Here is a 19,586-nt window from a genome sequence, read left to right as displayed (position 1 = left end):
CTCCAGATCCTGAAGGCAAACTCAGAAAGGAGCCATAGAGGCCTGGCACCACCCAGCGAAGGGTTTGCATTCCTCACACAAGATAACTGGGAGCCTGAGGAATTGTTTTCAGTTGAGGTTAATTCATCATAAACTCCATCCTTTTAAAGGACACAATTAAGTGGTTTTGTTATATTATAAAAGGCATACATCATCACTGCTAATTCCAGAACATTTCCATCGTCTCAATAAGGAACCCCACACCTGGTAGCAATCCTCCCTCCTCCTCCCAGTTCCTGGTAACTGTGGATCTATTTTCTGGGTTTGCCTATTCTGGATATTTAACATAAATTCATACAAACGAAATAGTACAATACATAAGTTTTTGTCTCGCTGCTTTCACATAGCCCAGTGTTACAGAGCACATCAGTATGTCATTCCGTTTTATGGCTGGACGATATTCCACGGTACGGACATAAATCACATTTTGTTTGTTTTGGGGATTGTGAATGTTCACATGTACACATTTTTGTGTCAGCATATGTTCTCAGTTCGCTTGGGTATACAGCCAGGAGTGGAATTCCTGGGTCATATGGCAACTCTGTTCAACTTTTTAAGAAACTGCCAAACTGTTTTCCAAAGTGACTGTGCTGTTTTATACTCCTGCCAGCAGTGTATGATGGTTCTAATCTCTCCACATCCTTGCTGATACTTAGTATTGTGTCTTTTTTGATTATAGCCACCCTAGTGGGTGTGAAGTGGTATCTCATGCAGTTTTGATTAGCATTTCCCTAATGACTAATGATGTTGAGCGTTTTTTGTGTACTTGTTGGCCATTTGTGTACCTTCTTTGGAGAAATGTCTATTCAAAAAGCTTAGAAATGGAAGTGTGTGTGTGGCTGGGGAAGAGTGTCTTTGGGTGGCATTAGTATGTAGGGAAAACAAGGAGATATTGAAACAAAATCCACCTGACAGGGAGGAGATAAGGGGTTGGCATAGCGAAGGGACGGGCTCTGTGGAGGTCATTTAGAAGGAGAAAAGGAGGTGCGGGGGGGTTCCCAAGCGAACTTGCCCAGAGGAGATTGGTAGGCCCATTTCCAAGCCCTGGTTTCTCTCACCAGCATAAACGAATCACCTACTATAGCACGGAGGCTGTGTTACCTGCTTGACATACAGCTACGCCTTCATGTGCAGGCTCTCCATGTTCCTGAAGGCTCTCCACAGCTCTGGGCCTTAGCACTTTCATTATCTCTTGCACCTGAGGAGGACACTGAGGCCCAGAGGTAACAAGCTCTGCCGGTTAGTGCCAGTGTAGGGACTCAAGCCCAGGCGTTAGCCTCAACATCACGCCATGCTCCTGGCACAGGTTTGATGAGGGGAAGAAGCACAGCACTCTTCTCTATTGTGGCCTAACCAAACCTAACCAGGCCACCTGAAAGGTGACAGTGCCAACCCACCAGGGGGCCAGGTCAACCGGATGATGAGGCTGAATCTGGGAGGGCAGAAGTCATGGGCCAGGAGGCCCAGCTCTGAAAGAAGTCCAGGATATAGATAAGACAGGGGGACAGAAGATCAGTGGACCAACATAGAATCTTCTGCCTTCCTGTGGGCTAGTCTTTAGCTTGAGCCTCCTGATGAAGGAGGGAAGCCATGGCCCCTGGGAGCTGAGAGCAGCCATTGGGTGGTCAGGTGGTCACAGAATGGGGCTGGTCAGGCAGGTAGCCAGGCCTCTTCAAGCTCTTCTTGTGGGCTGAGGCCTCTGAGTAGACCAGCAACAAATAGTCTGACTCTGAATAAGAACAAAGCCCCCCTCAGAAGGAGAGTCTTGAGTTCAGGAAAGTACATTCTCCTCCTGTGACATCTCTGAGGACCTTCCCATCCTGTGAAGATTTTGTCAGGGGTCACCCCTCACAGATGAGGGGGCAGGTGGGCATGAGGGGAGAGGCAGGGAGCTAGACCCTAGGAAAAAAAATCCCAGCTTGTTTCTCTCCAGGTGGGCAACCAGGTTTGGAGGCTCCAGGTAGGCCAGGTGTATCCTAGGGCTGGAGCCTGCATTCCCAGAGCTGGGAGGCAAGGGGTCGGTGTGCCTGTCAGTTGGGGACATGGCTGGCTCTTCACTCAGGCCCACTCACGTCCATCAGCTGGTAAGTCATTGGTCTGGCTGTCTCTTAGGAAACTTGCCTGTTCAGGCAGGCTGAACTAACTAGCTGGCCAGTCAGACAGTTACCCTGAACGTCTGTCAGCCTGAGATCTTCAGTTCACTCAAAGACTCTGAATGTCTGTAAGGCAGAGGCTCTGCCTCTAGCTGCCCCCTCCAGAGGCAAGAATCAGCATTCCTCATACCAGCTGAATCCGGGGTGATGAGGACCAAGGTTTCTGAGAGCAGCCTGATGGGGAAGGCTAGATTTCTCTGCCTGTTCTTTGCTGGAAAGTCTCAAAAGTCCTACCTCCTCCAGCTACCTCCCAGCTGCAAACAGAAAATCCAGGCGGATGTGGGACTGAGCATTGGGTTTCAAAGTCCTCAGACCTGGGTCTGAACCCCAACTCTGCCAGAAGCTGTGTGAACCTGGACATGCCCTTTCATTTTCTAAGCCATTGCTTCATCTGAAAGATGAGAAGATAGCATCTACCTCAAGGAGGTGAGCCATCTAGCACCTGCCCAGCCCTGAGACACAGTAGGCCCCACTGAGGACAATTACCCTCCCCTCTCCTGATAGCTTTCAAGTGCCTCCAAGGCCACAGGGCCCAACCGAACCCACTCCCTTCCGCAGGTCCTTGGCCCCTCCAGGTTAACGCCTTCTTCTAACAGCATCATTCTTCCAGCCCTAGATTTTCTCTGCTTCTCATCCAAGCCCCAATTTACCACCAGACTTGAGGACCTGCCCTCCATGCACACTCACTATCTTTAGAAGCAATTGCCCAGGTTTGAATCCCCGCCGGCTACAATCTTGCTGTGTGACCTGAGACCAGTGGCCCCTTTGCTTCCTCATCTGCAGTGCAGGGATTGTAATCCCCACATCTCAGGACAGAAAGCGACAACTGAGAACCAGATCCTTCCACCCAACATTCAGCCTGGACACTAAAAGCCTGAAATCATACCTTACTGTCTGTATTAACTTGGCCTTGCAGGTCCACTGTCTTCATTAGCATTTTTTCTTCTTCCTCTTTCTTCCCAGACTGACCAGCTCAAACAAATGGCTTCATTGCTCATTACCTTCTTAAAGACCCATCAACTCTTCACGGGAAATCATCCACAGAGTGTGCGCCTCCGATTCTTTGAATGTCTCCCCACAAAAATCCTTACCTTGTTATTTCTACCAACAAACTGTTGTATCACGATTCTTACCCAATCTCAGTCGAGCCTCCCTCCCCTGCCTTCCTCCCCACGCTTACGGCCTAGCCTTCAAACAAACTTTCAGTTCTCGACAAATATTGACCTTACCTCCCCACTCTGAACCACTGCCAGAGCTTTGAGAGCCGTATTATCCCTCATCACAGTAAACAATAGGCTTTGTCTTATCAGTGGGTTCTGTTGGTCATATGTGGGGAGTCAGCGCAGACATCATGCACAGCAGGTGTGCAGTAAATGTTGTTTATTCCCCATCAGGCAGCCAGTCTTTCTGTCAGCTGTCTATTCTGCTGCAAACTCCCCCACAGGCTTCCATACTACTTGCTTTATGACTGCAAAGAGCATTGCCACATCTTGTATTTGAGAATCCAGAGGAACTTCAACCCAAGAGGGCTGCAAGGTGGGAGGTTGGGAGACCCAGCTCTCTGGCTCACCCTAATCCCCTACAGGAAGTGTCTTGGGGGAGCTTGTCCTAGGTGCTCATCTGAGGGTCTACCATAGACCAAGCAACACTACATGCTAGGCTGGGCTGGGCTGATCTTCATCACCCATCCTCCTAGCAACCTGTAGAAATAGCTGCTGTGATTCCATGATGCAGAGAAGGAAACAGGCATAGACAGAGGGAAAGCAACTTATCCAGGGTCCTGGGGCCAATAAATGGTAAAGCCTGGACTGGAACCCAGGTCTGACTCCTGGGCTCCCGGGAACAACCACAAGAAGGTTGGTTGCAAAGATGGCCTTAGAACAAATGAAAAATAATCCCCACATAGCCATTTCTTGTTCCAGCCTGGCTTCCCTTCTGTGCATTGTCAAAGGTAGTTTTATAGGGGAGGAGTCGGCCATTCCACCAGCTGATGCTTTGGAGAGCCAATCATTCGCTGGTAAGTCAACAGCCTCTTCTAATGGCCTCAGAGAGTGCTGTCAGGGCAAGGCTGGAGAGGGAAATAAGGCAAGAAAGATATGTGGCAACATGAGTCCCATACCCCGGGGACTGGAGTATGGTGGGAGTTGAGGACTCATAGACAAGACCCAGATTTGAGCTTTCAGGAGAGACTTGCTGGGAAATGCCAAGAAAGCCTGTGAGGGTTCTCACATCCTGAGGACCAAGGAGGGACAAGACAGTGGCACTTTCTATCCAGAACATTCCAGCCTGTCTTCAGCAGAGAGAGCAAAATCAAAGATCATTTAGACCTAGTATGGCCTTGGGCCAGCAGTGAGACTTCTCTGAATCTCTTAATATTCCTATTAAGCCTTGCCTCTCAAGCCTGTGTGAGGGTCACACAATATAATGTCCCTTGTCAACACCAGGGTATCCTGCAAGTTGCAATTTTGTCAGCCTTTGCTCCAAACTCACCAAGGAATCTATTTCCATGTCTGGGCCCCAGAAAAACTATATTCCTACCTGTGGAGACTCAGCCCTGGCATCACTCACTCACCTCTTCCTGATTCCTGAAGCAACACAGACACCCGTGGATGCCTCCCTCTGCCACTTCTTGTCCTCTTCCCACCCCTACCCCATCCCACCAGCTGCATTCCAAGGTCTCCCCCCTCCGCCCAATAACTTCCCTGTACAAGAAAACGAAAGGCCTCTCCCCCACACCCTTTGCCAAGGCCATCAAAAGAACTAGCAGAGATAGACTATAAGGCAGAGGTTACAACAGGGAGGCCCTGGCCAAAAGCCCCATGTGCAGTGGTGTGGGCTGTGCACCACAAAGTGAAGGGTGCTATCTGGAGTCATGCAGCGCACAGGCAGTCCTGCCTGGTGGCACATCTGGCTTCTAGATGTTTTGGGGGGCTTGCGCAATGCTTGCTCTCTGAGTGTTTTTTAAGTTAATTGCCAGAATTTAAAAACAGGAAATTTCACATAAAACTTCAGATTTTTGCTTTTTTCCTGAAATAGTCGCAGATCTGGCAATACTAGGCCTACATTCTCATATGGCAACATTCAGCTGATCTGAGATGCTGGGCCTGCACGTGACAATTTGCCCTGTTAGAGTTTCTTTGTGTTGGTGGTGGTGGTGGAGGTGAGGGGTGCCTGCCTGGCATGTTTTCAGGGACCCACTTCTTCTGACTGTGACTCCACAGCAACATTGGGCCTGGGGAGTCCATTGGACAGGAAGCCAGGGCTGGGTTAACCCTTTGCGGGGTGAGTAAACGGCCAGAGAAGACCATGACTTGCCCAGGGTCACCACACAGAAAGAACTGGTCTCTGCTAGTTCTAGAAGTGACAGTGAAGATTCATTCTGCACCTGCTGGGGTCTCAGAGGCCAGCAGCCCCAGTCCTTGCCCCCAGGGAGCTCCCAGTGTACATGGTGGGGGTGAGAGGCAGACATCTAATGCAGAATCCCAGGGATATGCATTCACTGATGTAATACAAGGAGTTTCAAGACTATGGAAACCCAGCAGAGGCCCTAGCCTAGATTATGAGGTTTTGGAAGGCTTCCTAAAGGAAGAAACATCAGATAAAACAGCAGAAGTATCAAAGTACAAAGAATGTTCAGGGAACAAAGGGTCTGGCGAGGCTGGAGCACTGGGGTCAAGGTGGGGGTAGATGGGTGAGGCTGGAGTGGTTGGAGGAGCCAGGCTATGATGAGCCTGAATAACAGGTTGAAGGGCTGGACTTTGTTCTGAGCCCAGGCAGAGATGAGGTCTGATTTGGCCACCTGGGAAGACCTCCATGCCTGTGTGGGAAGAGTGGAAGAATCAGGTGATAGGCAGGGACCAGGGAGAGGGCAGGAGTGGGGTCCAGGGCTGTGAGTGACCATGGGGCCTGGGCTAGGTCATGGCAGTGGAAAAGGAGAATAATGAGCTGAGGTACCACAGTGGGGAGGGAGGATGGGCAGGACGTGATGGAAGATCAGCTGTGGGGAGAGGGGGCAGGAGGCCGAGGAGTCCTAGGGGCAAGGGTGGAGCAGGGAGGAGCGTAGCTCTGTATCTGGGTATGTCACCATTGAGGGTCAGGATTGCAAGGGGGTGGTGAGTTCAGCCTTGGCCATGGCCATGGTTGAGTTTGGGGTGGCAAGGGGGCACCAAGGGAGAGATGTCTAGGAGGCTGTGGGCTCCAGGAGAGCTCATGCAAGAATATGGGCTAGCGTCAGCTCCCTGGCTGTCTGGACACAAGAGTGGAAAGAAGGTAACAGTAGCCACAAGTGGGCAACTTGCCCAGTTAGAGTGAGATGCCTCCGCCATGTGCCCCATCTGAAGAGAACAGAGCGAAAAGAGAAACCTACACTGCAATTGTGTTCAGGTGCCAAGGTGGGGGGTGGGGGACAGAGTCACAAAGGCGCCAAGATGTTTTTGGAAAACCTAATAGCTTCCAGCACTGACACACCCACAGCCCGAGCCTGGGAAGGGAAATACTCCCAGAAGCAGATATTGGGCAATCTGTTCCTCATAACAATGACATACCTCTACAGATACCTCTCCAGAAGTGTTGGAGTAGAAGGAGGCCAGCATGGCCAACCTGCTCCTTCAGCTCTTCCTACCTCCTAGATGGCTCTGTATGTCCTCGGCTTGCTGCTCTCTCCTGCCTAGCTCCTGAGGCCCATGCCAGCTGTCTTTCCTTCTGTAAAACCCTTTCCTGGCCAGTTCCCTCAGACTCTCCTCTGAGTTGCAGTGCTCGTCACTCTCCTGTATTGCTTATGTCCCCCGATGAAGCAGTCAACTCCCCAGCGCAGAACCTATCCCATCCTGTGTCCTAATGGACCATGTCCAGTCCCACTGAAACCCTCTGGGTCAGAAGACTTTGGATTCAAATATTTGCTTTGCCACATCAGATTATGTGACCTTGGGCAGCTTAGTCAGTCAACGTAAGTTTCAGTTTCCTTCCCTGGAAGTGAGAGAAGAGAGCCCATCTCATGGGGTTTTGTGGAATTGAAAGAAAATGCCATGCCCGGTACAGTGTAGTCCTCAACAACAGTTGGCCCCCTCCTCCTTTCCCACCTCATCTGCAACATGTGAGTTCAGCCACCAAGCCTCAAAAGGTCAAGGCTTGGGGCACCTGGGTGGCTCAGTGGTTGAGCATCTGCCTTTGGCTCCGGGTGTGATCCCAGAGTTCTGGGATCCAGTGTGGCATCGGTTCTCTGCAGGGAGCCTGCTTCTCCCTCTGCCTATGTCTCTGCTTCTCTCTCTGTGTCTCTCATGAATAAATAAAATCTTAAAAAAAAAAAGAAAGAAAAGGTCAAGGCCCCTAGGAACAGCTCCTGTCTCATCCACCCCTAGCAAACATTATTCTCTGGCCCCATAGACGATTGCCCTTCTTCAAAATCATCCTATTCCTTTCACCCCTCTGCCTTTGCACGCACTGTACTCTCAGCCTGGAGTGTCCTTCCTCCCCAGCGGACCACTTCTCATCTTTCAAGGCCTGGTTCAGCTTAAAAACATGACTGTTGAATTGAGCTAAGCTGAGTGAGGGAGAAGACAGGGCTGGAGCATGGGAATGTGAGAGGAGGGGCCCAGGTTGGGTGGGGGTGCTCCGGTTCCCAGTGTGGCCTAGTGAGCTTCTGGAGAGGGAGACTCAGAGGCACGAAAAGCTTGGTTGTCATCTTTGAGAAATTCCTCCTGGCAGGACTTTGGGGGGTCTGTTGGGAGGATATTAGCATGCTTGAGGTCTAGCTCTTGCAGGCGTCCCAGCTGTTGCTTCTTGAGGAAGATCCATGCAGGGTGGGGGAGGAGGCCAAGCACTTTCTGGTGGTTTCCAAGCTGGGTCAGGCACCCTGTACTGGGACTTTCTGTTCCCAGTTCCAGTCCTGGCTATCCCATCTAGACCCATGATGATCTTAAAAACAGTGAAGAAAGTCTGGGGGGAGGGTGAGCCCTGAGCCCATAGGGAATTCAGGCCAGTCTCCTTTGGCCTAAAACATGGAGCTTGAGGTTCAGAGAGAAGTGTGCATTGGCTTTGGCCATACTGCCTCCCAACCATGAGTCCCAGCTCACCTCTCTATGTGCTTACATGTCCTCCCTAGGGCCCTATAATACCCAGCTGCACTCCATCCACATCATGAGTCTCCTGTCCTCAACTAGGGCAGGTTTTCAAAACAGGTTGGAGGGAAGGAAGGAATGTCTTGGGGGGAGGCATGAAGTGGAGGGAGGACAGCTTAGGTACCGAGACTTTCCCAATGCCTCATGTCTGCCCAGCCTTTGCTGAGATCTGGGGCCCCAAGAATGGATTGAATCTGGCCCCACCCCCATGGAGCTCCCTTTCTGGTGAGGCAGGCATTGTTCTCCATCATTTCAAGCATTGGTGCTTTGGGCTCTGGCCTGCAGCCCATGAGGGATGGCAGGGACAAAGTTTACTTCTTTACTTCTTCCTGACCCCAGGGTGCAGTTGAAGTTCAGGCTGGCACCCTGGGGATAGCCAAGCCCCTCTAACACCGATGGGGAGACCTGACCCTTCCCCTACAGAGGCTTCTGCTGCACTGCTCCTTCCAGAGACAGAAGACTGAGCTTCTCAGTGCAGGAAGAGACCAGATGACCACCTTGGACAACCCCCTCCATCTACTGCCCAGAGAAAGTGAGTCCCAGAAGGGGACAAAAGCAGACTGGGTGTTGAATGCCTGGCCCCTGACTGTAGGGTCTAGGCAAGCTTGCCATCCGGTTCACAGCTGCCCGATATCTGGCCCAGTAGGCAAGGCCTAGCCTGGGAGGAAATAACTATCCACAACCCTGCTCACTCCCCAGTCACTAGCACCTAGAGAATAGTTCACTTTGTCTGGAACCAGTGAAGTGCCCAAGTGGGTGGAATCTCACTAGTGTGGGGTCTATGGAAAACAGGAGGGATCCCCAAGGTTAATGGTAGAGAGAGGAAAGAGCTCTGACATCAGGACAATCTGGGTTCTGGCCCCCACTCTGCTGCTCCCTTGCTGGGTGACCTTGGTAAGCCACTTGCCCTCCCTGAGCATCTGTTTCCTCAACTATTAAAAAGGGTGAGAGTATGTCACTGCATTCTCATAAAGCCAGTGACGCAGACCTCAAATTTTAACCCAGGGCTGCTGGTTCTTTCCCTTCCCCTACTTATCTGCACTGGAGTGACATACTTTGAACCCAGGACGGCTGGAGAGCAACAGAAATGATATGAGGAACAAGAAAGGATGAACCTCAAAAAAGGGAAGTCAAGCAGCATATGTGAGAAAGGTTACTTCTAGTTGGGAGAATCAGTCTGGAAGGCTTCCTGGAGGACTTGATGTTTGGAGGAGTTGGCAAATGGCAAATTTCACCAGAATGGCTGAAGAAACGTAGACAGATACCTTTCTGGTAGAGGTAAAAGCTTCAAGCAAAGAGGCAGAGGTGAGAAAGGGGCCTCTCTGAAATCATAAAAGGGGAATGGCCTTGGGAGATCATTTTCTCCAACTCCTCCCCCACAGACAGGGAAAGCTGTGCCTCTTGCCTAAGGGCACGTGGTGAGTTGGTGATAGGGCTGGGCTGAGAGCCAGATCTGACCCTGACTCCTCTCTCTGGTGCCTACCCCTGGCCAGGACAGCTGACCCCGCTCCCTCAGGTAAGCTGGCCCCTGCTCTTCCCAGGCTCCAATCTCTATACCCTGCCCCACCTGCATCACCACATCCCTCAGAGTGCCCTCAGACCAGAAAGAGCATGGGGGAAGCCTGGCCTCAGCTCAGGGTGGGGCTTAGGAAGCAAGGCCAGAGGTGGCTTCTGGTGGCCCTGTGGGCAGACAGTGGGGTCAGCCTCCTGCTGTCTGTGCAGGAAGTGAGGACAGCTAGATAATATTCCAGAGCCCTACAGGGGTCAGAATAACAGTGGTCTGTTATTCTGCACAAAACAGCCAGTCTCTAGTTTCTTCCCATACCTGTAGGGTCACCAACCCTCCCTTCCTGCAGCAAGCCAGAGCTGATGGGGAATTTGTTTTGTCAGTGGCCCATCTCTAAACCAACCCACCCAAATCTGACCTCATTGTCAGCTCTCCGGTGAGGCCCCCAGAGGATGCATCCACCCCACCCTTCCTGCTGTGCCATGGTCCCCAGCCCTGCCCGCAAAGCCCTCACTGCCTCACACACGAGCCAGGGAGCAGGTTCAGTCCTGCCTGAGTGGGTGTGAGACTCACACAGGCAGCTGGAAGGAGGCCAGAGGTGATCACCGCAGGGCACCCCACAGGGCACCCGGTCTGAAGATCCTTTGTTTCCTCCACCTCCCTCGCCTGCCTGCACGCGAAATGCCCAGCGGGGCGCTCCGTTCCCAGAGCCACCGCAGCCGCCCTCTCCACCCTCTCCACGTGGCGCTTGTCACACACACTCCAGGCCGGGCTCTGCAAGTCTCTCTCTGAATCCACGTCTCTTCTGTGCCGATCTTTCCAATTCTTTGTGGCAGGTGTGCCTGTCTGTCTCTGTCTGGTTCTCTCGCACGCGCTCCTTTGCTTCTCCCCATTTCTCCCGGTGTCTTCTTGCGGCTTTCTCTCTCTGGGGCTGACCTCCTTGCCGGTCCCTGCACGCTCCTGCAGACACCTGTTGGTCTTTGTCTTCTCCTCTGTCCCAGCCTTTGTCTGATTGCGTATCTCTAGACTTGCTGTGTCTCTGACTACGCTTGTATCCCCATATTTCTCGGCTTTGTCTGTCTTTATCTCTGCTAGATTCAAAGAGGGAACAGGGCTCGGTGAGGAGGAGCTCGAGTGGCCTGAATTTCCATTGTCCTCTCCGGGTCTCTGTCTCCTCAGGGCAGATAGGCTGGGTTCCCTGCCTCCAGCTGAGTAAACAGCGTCCCTTCCTGCCCCTTCAGTCATTCCCTCATTCATTCAGCACACTTTCGCTAGGTCTGGTCTTCTGGCGGGCTCCATGTGGAGAACTTCAAGACCCCCACCCCACCCAAGTGCACCCATATTGGCTCCTCACCCTCCGCACTGGAAAGGTAGCCCCCAGACCCTCTCCCAGTGCCCCTTTTTAATTTCATCCGCACTTACCTATCCTGGGTCCCATGGTTTTTGGGGTGCAGTGAGTTCCACCCCCGATTTCAATTTCGGGAGTGGGGCTGAGCCGGAGTGAGACCTTGTCCGGGGCCCCTGGAGACAGCAGCTGCAAGCCACAGAAGGGAGGCAGCAATGTGGAGACTCCAGGCACTTAGCCGATGCTGCTCGGGCCACACTGGACAGCAGCCACCTCTTCTGAGAGGAGTTAGGAATTCCCGAAAACTTGACCCCACTCCCCAAGGGCCTGCCTCAGCCTGACACTTGTCCCTTCTCTTTCTCTCTGAATTCCTCTGATCTTTGGCTGGGACAGCCCAGGGCCAGACTGGTGCAGGAGGCTGGGTTTGTTTCCATCCAGCCCCGCTGCTGGGAGGAGGCTGCTGTGTCACCTCCCCTCAGCTGTTCCTTCACATCCTCTGGCCTCAGCATTCCCCTGGATACTTTCTGTTCCTCTGTTAGCAGTAGAGGGCTGGTGGGCAGAGGGAATGTTGATGGTTTCCAAGCCCTCATCTCAGTGAGTCTGGATTCTCCAGTTTCCTCTTGCGCCCTTGATCTCAATCTGTCTCCCACCACCCTCTCGTCCCCCATCACAGAAATGTTGTCGCCCTCCATGAGCCCTGCAGAGAGCCTCTGTTTCCCACAGTGTGCCCCTTCCCAGAACCCGGGTCCCTCTCAAGATCTCACCCCCTCTCACTAAACCCCCATCTCCTCTCTGAACACTGAGGATCTGGAGCAAGGAGTCAGTCCATTCACCAGGAAGCACGATGGCCGGCCCCCTTGAGGGACTCATCTCAGCCTTGTCATTCACTGGCCACGTGGTTTCAAACAGGTTTCTGCACCTCTCAGTGTCATTTCTCTCATCCATAAAGAAGGGACAGAGGGCCCCTCACTTGTAGGGCTGCTGTGCAGGTTCAGCAAGCAAGCAAAAGGCCAAGCCTGAATGCCTGGAGCTCAAAGAAGGGAGCCACTGTGGCAGGGCTCAGAACAGAGCAGCAAGAGGAAACCTATCAGTTTGCCTTTGCCAGCTTGCCTCAGCTCTCTCACATGTATGGCCCCACCGTGTCTTCCTATCAGCCCTGTAGGCCAGATATTTATTCCTCTATTTTACAGATGAGGTCTTGAATCTCAGTAACCACCCAGAGATCTCCCAGCTAGTAGGTGGTGGGGCCATGCCTTGAACCTCTGGTGCTAGAACCAGGCTTTTTCCTCTACCCAGGTACTTTCTGAGGAAGATCTTTGGGTTTCCCCAAATCCAAAATGGATCCAGAAGTAAACTTGACCCAATTCTAGGAACAGGGTCTTTGCTGAAATGGGGCTGTGGGTTTGGAATCCAACTTTTAAGGTGCAATGATAAGAGAAATACACATCGACCCCACTTGGCTCCCAGGGGCTATATGAGGGGGTTGGTGGGAAGCGGGGAGCATTTGAAATAATCAATGTGCAGCCTGGCACATAATAGCACTCAATAAATACTTGTTGCATGACCTGTCTTTGAGAAACCAGAAATGTGAATGCATGGCCACTCTACTAGGAAAGGTCAATAGTTGGCTCCGATTGATATAAAGACCAGGTCCTATTCCTACTTGAGAAAACCAGATTGGTTCTATTTCTCTAAATCCTTCAGACTAAAGTCAGCACTGTGAGTCTTCATAGAGACTGGCAGAGATGCAACCTTCAGACTCTTAAGTGTAGATGCATGGTTAAGAGAGAGAAGGTCCCTATAGGCTTTCTGGAAGCTCGGTTGCCTCCATCTTGGGTTCAGAGGCTTAGAAAATTCTATACATGGATTGGCCTGAGTATACACTGGGCCCAGCTTGGCTGGCTAAGTTGATCTCATCAATCTTTGGGAGAAACAATGCCCAACACCCCACAAAGCATGGAACATACAATAATCTCAGATATGCATGCTCTTCATTTATCACCTCAGTCTCCCTAGGCTGAGATAGCCCAGTGCAAGAATATTCCGGAACTCCAGCTATAGAATTGGAACAGGGGCAGCTACCCAGGAGCTTCTGGGAGTTAGGCTAACAAGGCCTTTGGGTGGGGGCTCTTGGGCTAATGCTGCAGTGAGGTCCCAATGTGGGTAGCCCCAGCTTGTTCAACCAACCTGGTTTGCACCCCAGCTTCACCATTTGGCAGCATGGCATTTGCCGAGCCCTGTGCATTTTTCAGAGCCCCACCCTGTGTGTAGATTGCAACACCATTTGCGGATTCCCACAGTTTGCAAAACTTGATGCCTTTTTTTCGAGTCCCACGCTGCTGGCAAAGCCCAGCATGGTTTGCACAGTTTCTGAGGCCCCATGACATGTGCACAGTCCCGTGTCTCATGTCAAGTCTGATGCTGTCCATAAAACCCTGGGCTGTTTGCAGAACCCGAGGCCTTCTCTTCTTTAAGTCAACCCATGTAGGGGGTTTGCAAGCCAAGAAAAATAGGACACTCTTCATTTTATAGAACTATCTGAATTTGGGTGGAATGGAATAGTGCTGAGCTCAGGACTAGAGACCTCAGTTCTGGTCCCAGTCTGTCACTAACTAGCTATGGGATTTGCAGCAAGTCTTTTCTCCTCTCTAGGTCTCAGTCTTCTCATCTATTAAATGGAGATTGTGACATCAAACCACCCACTTTCGGGACTGTCATGATTATCACTGTGAGAATGCCCAGAAGATGGGGAGGATGGGGTGGGAAGGGGAAGAGTAGTCAGAAGCTCTTTCCTGATAAAGGCTCCAAACTGCCATCTCAGCATCTCTGCTCCCACTTCCCCTCAGCCTGGCAGCCAGGGTGCGGATGTCTATAAATGAGCCCTGGGCTGGGCAGACAAGTGAGGACCTCAGTTGGAGTTTCAGCCTTCCCCACCCCCAGCCGCTGCCTGGGGTCAGAACCCAAGACATAGACACGCTCCCATGCATGGCTCCTTTAATCCGCCCAGGGAAGGCTGTGTCATACTTATCTCACCCACGAGGACCCCGACACTCAGAGAATCCATGTGACTTGCCCAAGCTACAAGTCAAATATACAGCAGGGACTGGGATCTGAGCCAAGGACAGCAAAGATGGACGCGTGGTACCTAGAAGGTCAGAACAGGAAGAAACTGGAGCACATTTCATGCAATCCTTCCCTTTTTCCAACCAGGAGACCGAGGCCTGGAGATACCACAGGGAAGCCACTGTCTCTCCTGTGGCTTCACTTTCTCTCTCTGGCAGATGAGAAACAGACCCCATCCTGCCAAGGGTTCAGGACCTTATCCCTCTTTGTTGGCACAGCTGTAAGGTCAAAACAGAAAATCTCCCAACCGTGTGCGGAGAAGCACAGGTCTACAGGCAGGTGAGTGCGCAGCCTGGCTCCTCAGCCTGGCTCGCCTTGGTTTGTTCCAGCCCAGCAAGCTTTGCACAGCCCATGCCATGCTCTCTCTACAACTTACACTCCCCTGGAGGTTCCTCCCTGGGAAGCCCTTTTGCCCCTGGATCCCACTGCATCCACTTCCCACCAGGTTCTCCCTCCAGGCTGGAGAGAATATGTTTTATGCTAGAAAATCTGCATCCCTCCCTGAAAGTGGCAGCATGAGCATGGGCATCAATCAGACAGTTCAATCCTGACCCAGGAAGGAGATCTCTGAGACTCAGTTTCCTCATCTGTAAAATCGAGATAACAGGAGCCCTCCAGGCAAAGCGGCCATAAACCCAACCGTCTTGCCCTATATTCAATTTGGTATGTGCATAGCTTCCCTCTCCCAGGAGATTGTAACCTCTCCCAAGGCTAAGCTGGGTGACCTGAGGCTAGTCACTTGCCCTCTCTGATCTTCAGTGCCCTTGTCTGTGAAATACCTTCCTAGTGCTGTCATAAGGCTCAGATGAGCTAATGGATGGCTTAGCGCTAAGTTCTAAGAGCTAAGCAGACACGAGCCATTATTAATATGGTGACGATGGTAATGGGGTGACTCTTGTAATTCTGGAAGCAGAGGATGAGGAGGAAGTAAATCATGGCAGGTATGTGCCAGGTAGTCTGATCTGACTGACAACCCCATGGGAATAAATCACTGAGAAGGCCCCCTGAGATGGGAGGGAGCTCCAGGGCAAACTTGGGACTCTGCAGGCTGGCTAGGTGGCCCCTGCTAGCAGCTGCTGTTGTAGGGGCGCTGCAGGGCTTTGCCCTCTTACAGGGTCCAGACTGGGTACTGGCTGGCCCATGGCTCCCAGGCCTGGCTCTGCCACCAACACAACGGCTTTGGTTAGATCCCATTTCCTGCCTGGTCCTCAGTTTCCTTATTATAAAACGGTGGTTAGGGGATAAAAGGAAGGCTCTCATTCTGCTCCCCTCCCCAGTCTTTGGGGAAGAACCACATGACCTCATAATGGATGTACCAGTGCTTTTGTAAAGTGTCAAGTGTGGGACATGAAGGATTATGGTTATTAATAATTTGTTTCCTGGGAGAGAGGATGTGGGGAGGGGTGCAGCAAAGGCTGGGAGAGAAGAGGGAGGAAGAGTCAGCATCACCCCCCCTGTGGCCCCCCCCTGCAGGGAGTTTGAAGTCAGGGCCCCAACTCCCAGAAGACTTTGCAACACTGCCCCCTGGAGGCCAGAGAGGAGGTCTGTGCCCTGGGCTTCTCCCAGCCGCCACTCAGGGAAAGGGGGCGGAAGGCCCACTGTCAGAGGAGGCTGGAGTGGACAGGCCAGAAGGATCCTGGTGAGAGCACACACAGCCTGGGCCGTCTCTGCCTCCCCTCCACACCGGCTTGTTCGCTTTGCAAGTCTTTCTTCCCCCCTGCCGGCCCCATGCTGGCCCAGACCACCAGCGGCCCTGCCTGGGCCTCCCCCCACCTCCAGCCCATCTTCCTTCCAGCCTGAGTGAACTTTCCAACTCTTAAATTTGACCCTGCCCTCTCTACTTAAAACTCTCCCCAGCGCCCATCTTTCCCGGCCTGATAGCAAATGCCTCTGTCTGTCTTATGCCAGATTGGCATCTCCACTTGCAAATGAGACAAAATAGTGGATGGGCAAGGACAAAGCTTTGGGGCAGGACTGCTGGGTGTGACTCCTGGCTTCTCCACTTGGTAACTGTGCTTTCCTTATTTGTAAGGTTTTCGTTTTTGCAGTGACGTAAAAATACATAGCATAAAATGTACCCTTTTAACCATTATTAAATGTACAATCCAGAAGCATTAAGTACATTCACATTTTCACGCAGCCAGCACCGCAATTTGTCTTCCCAAACTCAAACTCTGTATCCATGTGTTACTGAATTCTTTACTCCTCTGTCTTCTCATCTGTGGGGTGGGGCTAATAAGCGGATGTCTTAGCACAGTGCCTGGTAGATGGGTAATAGGGACTCAAATACTATTTATTTTATTCTGTTGAGGAAACTGCTCGGGAGCGTACGTGTGCAGCACGGCATGGGTTATCTACAGAAACCCGAGGGCCTGTTACTCCCTGGGCTTCATTGCTGTACCTGAGCAGAGTTTATGACAGCTGCTGGGGAAGCATGCCGCATGCTTCATCTAGGAAGATGAGTCACTTCCTCCCTGATGGGCTTGTGAGCCTGCAGATGGGGAAGGCAGGAAGCAGAGCACACAGGCAGCTGATCTCAGCCGGGCTGGCCCTCCGCAGATGCTCCAGTGAGAATTGCTGGGGCAAAGAGAATTCTGTCTGGCGTTAGGGCCTGGTCTGGCCCAGAGCAGGATGCACAAATGGCCTCTGTTCTAACTCTCTCAGGAGCAGCTGGAACGGGCTAACTGGTTCCATCAGTGCCGTTTATTTGGAGCATTGTCAGTTTGCATTTCGTTTGATTCTCTCCTTCTCACACTCCATCGGAACACACCTACCCCCCCCACCCCCCGCCCCCTGCCCTGCACACACTCCTCCTAGCTTGGCCCGCTCCAACTGTTCTGGCACTCATGCCTGTAGCACTCTCACTATCAAAGTGGCGCTGTCCTTATTTAAAGACCTGCCCTGGTTGTCCTCTGGGTGAAACCCAGATGCATCTTCCCAGGGAAGGGAGAGACCAGGCCTGAGATGTCCCAAATGGAGCAGACCAGGTCTCTGGCAAGGGCAGGGGTGGATCTTTCCAGCATATCCAGGCTGGGCCTGGAATCAGAGCCCAGGCCCATAGAATCCCTCCCTAAGGGTCCTTAGGTTGCGGACTCCTGTTTCTTGAGCTGAAAACACTAACCATCTTCCAGAAATAGCCACAAGAGAAGGCAGTTCAGTGTAAGCAAAACAATCCAGCCTTTGGAGTCACTTAGTCTTGAACTCTGCCAACAACCAGCTATGTGGCATTGGGCAGCCACTTCATTCTTCTTCTTCTTCTTCTTCTTCTTCTTTTTTTAAGATTTATTTATTTATTTGAGAGAGAGCAGAGGGGCAGGGCAGAGGGAGAGGGAGAGAGAGTCCCAAGCAGACTCTATTCTAAGCACAGAGCCTGACGCAGGGCTTGATCTCATGACCTTTGAGATCATGACCTAAGCTGAAATCAAAAGTCAGTGGCTTAACTGACCACATCACCTAGGTGCTTCATTCACCTCATTCTTCTAAGCCTCAGTTTTGTCAACAATAAATATGACTAGCATTCATAAATCACATGCCACACACTGTTTTAAGTGCTTGTACCGACTCAGTTAATATTCCCAACTACCCACTAGAACAACCAGTTTACAGATGCAGAAGCTGGGGCACAGAGATGTGAGGAGACCCACCTAAGGTTACACAGCTGCTAAGAGGCAGCATCAGGATTTAACCTAGACAGTCTGGCTCTAGAACTTGTGTCTGGAATTATGGCACTTAATTGCCCCCGAGGGTTAGTTTGAGGACTTGGTCATCTGTCCACCAGTCCCTAAACCATGGGCTTGAATAGAGTTGAGTACGGAGCTGAGCACTTGGACAGGGGTCCAGGCCTGTTCTACTGATGGCCCTCTGAATGACCTTGGGCATGTCACTTTCTTCCTCAAAATCCACAACAGAAAGGGCTTAAGCCCCAGCAGGTGATTTCTAGATTTCACTCTAGCCCAGGCTCCCTCCTGACACCCACCTGTCCCTCGGGGTCCCCCAGGCACCTCTGGCTCAGCAAGAGCTCACTGTTGGCCTAGACACCTGCCCCTCTTAGGCCCCTCCTAGACCCCCACAGAGTCCCAGTCTCGCTGTGTCAGGTCCATCCCTGACTCCCTCCCCACAGCCCATGGCAACTCTCAGTTCTTCGAATCTGCCCCTCATTCCTCCAGGGTCTCACAGACCCCTTAGTCTCCTGTGACTCCAGTGTCCCTGTTCTAATTCATCTCTGTTCTCCCAGAATCGTCTTTCCAAACCCCAATGTCATGGCACCCAGTCCTGCTCCTAGAGCAAAGTTTATTTTTTCAGCCTAAAATTGATGTTGGTCATCACATACCTACGACCCCACCTTACCAGCCTCTCCACCTGCCCTGCTTCCACTCACACTCACGTCTTAATAGCTGTACACGCACAATGTCCCCCAGTCAAATGTCCTTCCTTTCTTTGTCATAGGATTAGCACTCATCCTGCCCCTCTCTAAAGTGTTTCCTGGGGATCCCTGGGTGGCTCAGTGGTTTAGCGCCTGCCTTCAGCCCAGGGCATGATCCTGGAGTCCTGGGATCAAGTCTTCCATCAAGCTCCTTGCATGGAGCCTGCTTCTCCCTCTGCCTATGTCTCTGCTTCTCTCTGTGTGTGTCTCTCATGAATAAATAAATAAAATCTTTTAAAAAAATAATAAAGTGTTTCCTAACTCTTCAAGGAAGAAAATGGACTCTTCCAGGAAGAAAATGGACAAAGTCAGGATCATATCCTAGTTCTCTATGTGACCTTGGTCAGTGGGCATTAACAGGCTGGCCATTCTCTCAGAGAATTTTCCATCAGCCAGTTCCTCTGCCTCCAGCCTTCCAGGGTGAAAAACCTCAGAGGAGACCTCCAGGGGGTGGCCTGTCTGTGGCTATAGTGGTGGCAGCAATAGAAAACTTCCTCACAGCCCTTCACATTTTGCAAAGTACTCTGACCTAGAGTATCTCACTAAACCTTCACTCCAGCCACCGTCACTGGTGCTATTACCTCCATTCACTCAGGGGAGACAGAGGCAGAGAGAAGTGAAGTTGTTTGCCCAAGTGGAGCTGGTAAATGGAGGAGTTAGGATTTGAACCCTTAGTGCATTTGGCCCCCAACGCTGATGCATCACTGCCTCCTGGTGGTGGGAAGGATGGTGACAGTGATGAGAATGCTGGAGGCCCCAACCCTGGGCCCTGATTCTGGACTCTCCTTCTGGAGCTCCATGGCTCCATGGCCCACAGCTGGGGAGACAGCCTAGGCTCTCCCTGAATGTATTTATAACTTCCTTTTCCTCCTTGGCACTT

At 51.7% G+C, this 19,586-nt stretch overlaps 1 protein-coding gene across 6 annotated transcripts in view; it reads right to left on the bottom strand.

Annotated features, from left to right (window-relative positions):
• The window catches only part of SLCO2B1 (solute carrier organic anion transporter family member 2B1), a 45,311-nt gene extending 33,759 nt beyond the window's left edge, over window positions 1–11,552 (bottom strand). For 4 of the 6 annotated variants that reach the window (XM_055320483.1, XM_055320484.1, XM_055320485.1 and 1 more), the window contains exon 1: window positions 11,238–11,552. In XM_055320483.1, the coding sequence (XP_055176458.1) occupies window positions 11,238–11,253 (16 nt within the window). In that variant the 5' untranslated portion in view covers window positions 11,254–11,552. Of the gene's footprint in view, window positions 1–3,078; window positions 3,311–6,736; window positions 6,912–11,237 lie in introns of those variants that run through there. The other 2 variants (XM_055320488.1, XM_055320487.1) reach the window with 2 other exon arrangements.
• Between the last annotated feature and the right edge of the window lie 8,034 nt (window positions 11,553–19,586).

Source organism: Nyctereutes procyonoides, unplaced genomic scaffold, assembly GCF_905146905.1.
Source record: "Nyctereutes procyonoides isolate TBG_1078 unplaced genomic scaffold, NYPRO_anot_genome, whole genome shotgun sequence".
In the NCBI taxonomy this organism is placed as follows: Eukaryota; Metazoa; Chordata; class Mammalia; order Carnivora; family Canidae; genus Nyctereutes; species Nyctereutes procyonoides.
The sequence above is the reverse complement of the archived record's forward strand: the minus strand, read 5'-3'. Positions and strand labels throughout refer to the sequence as shown.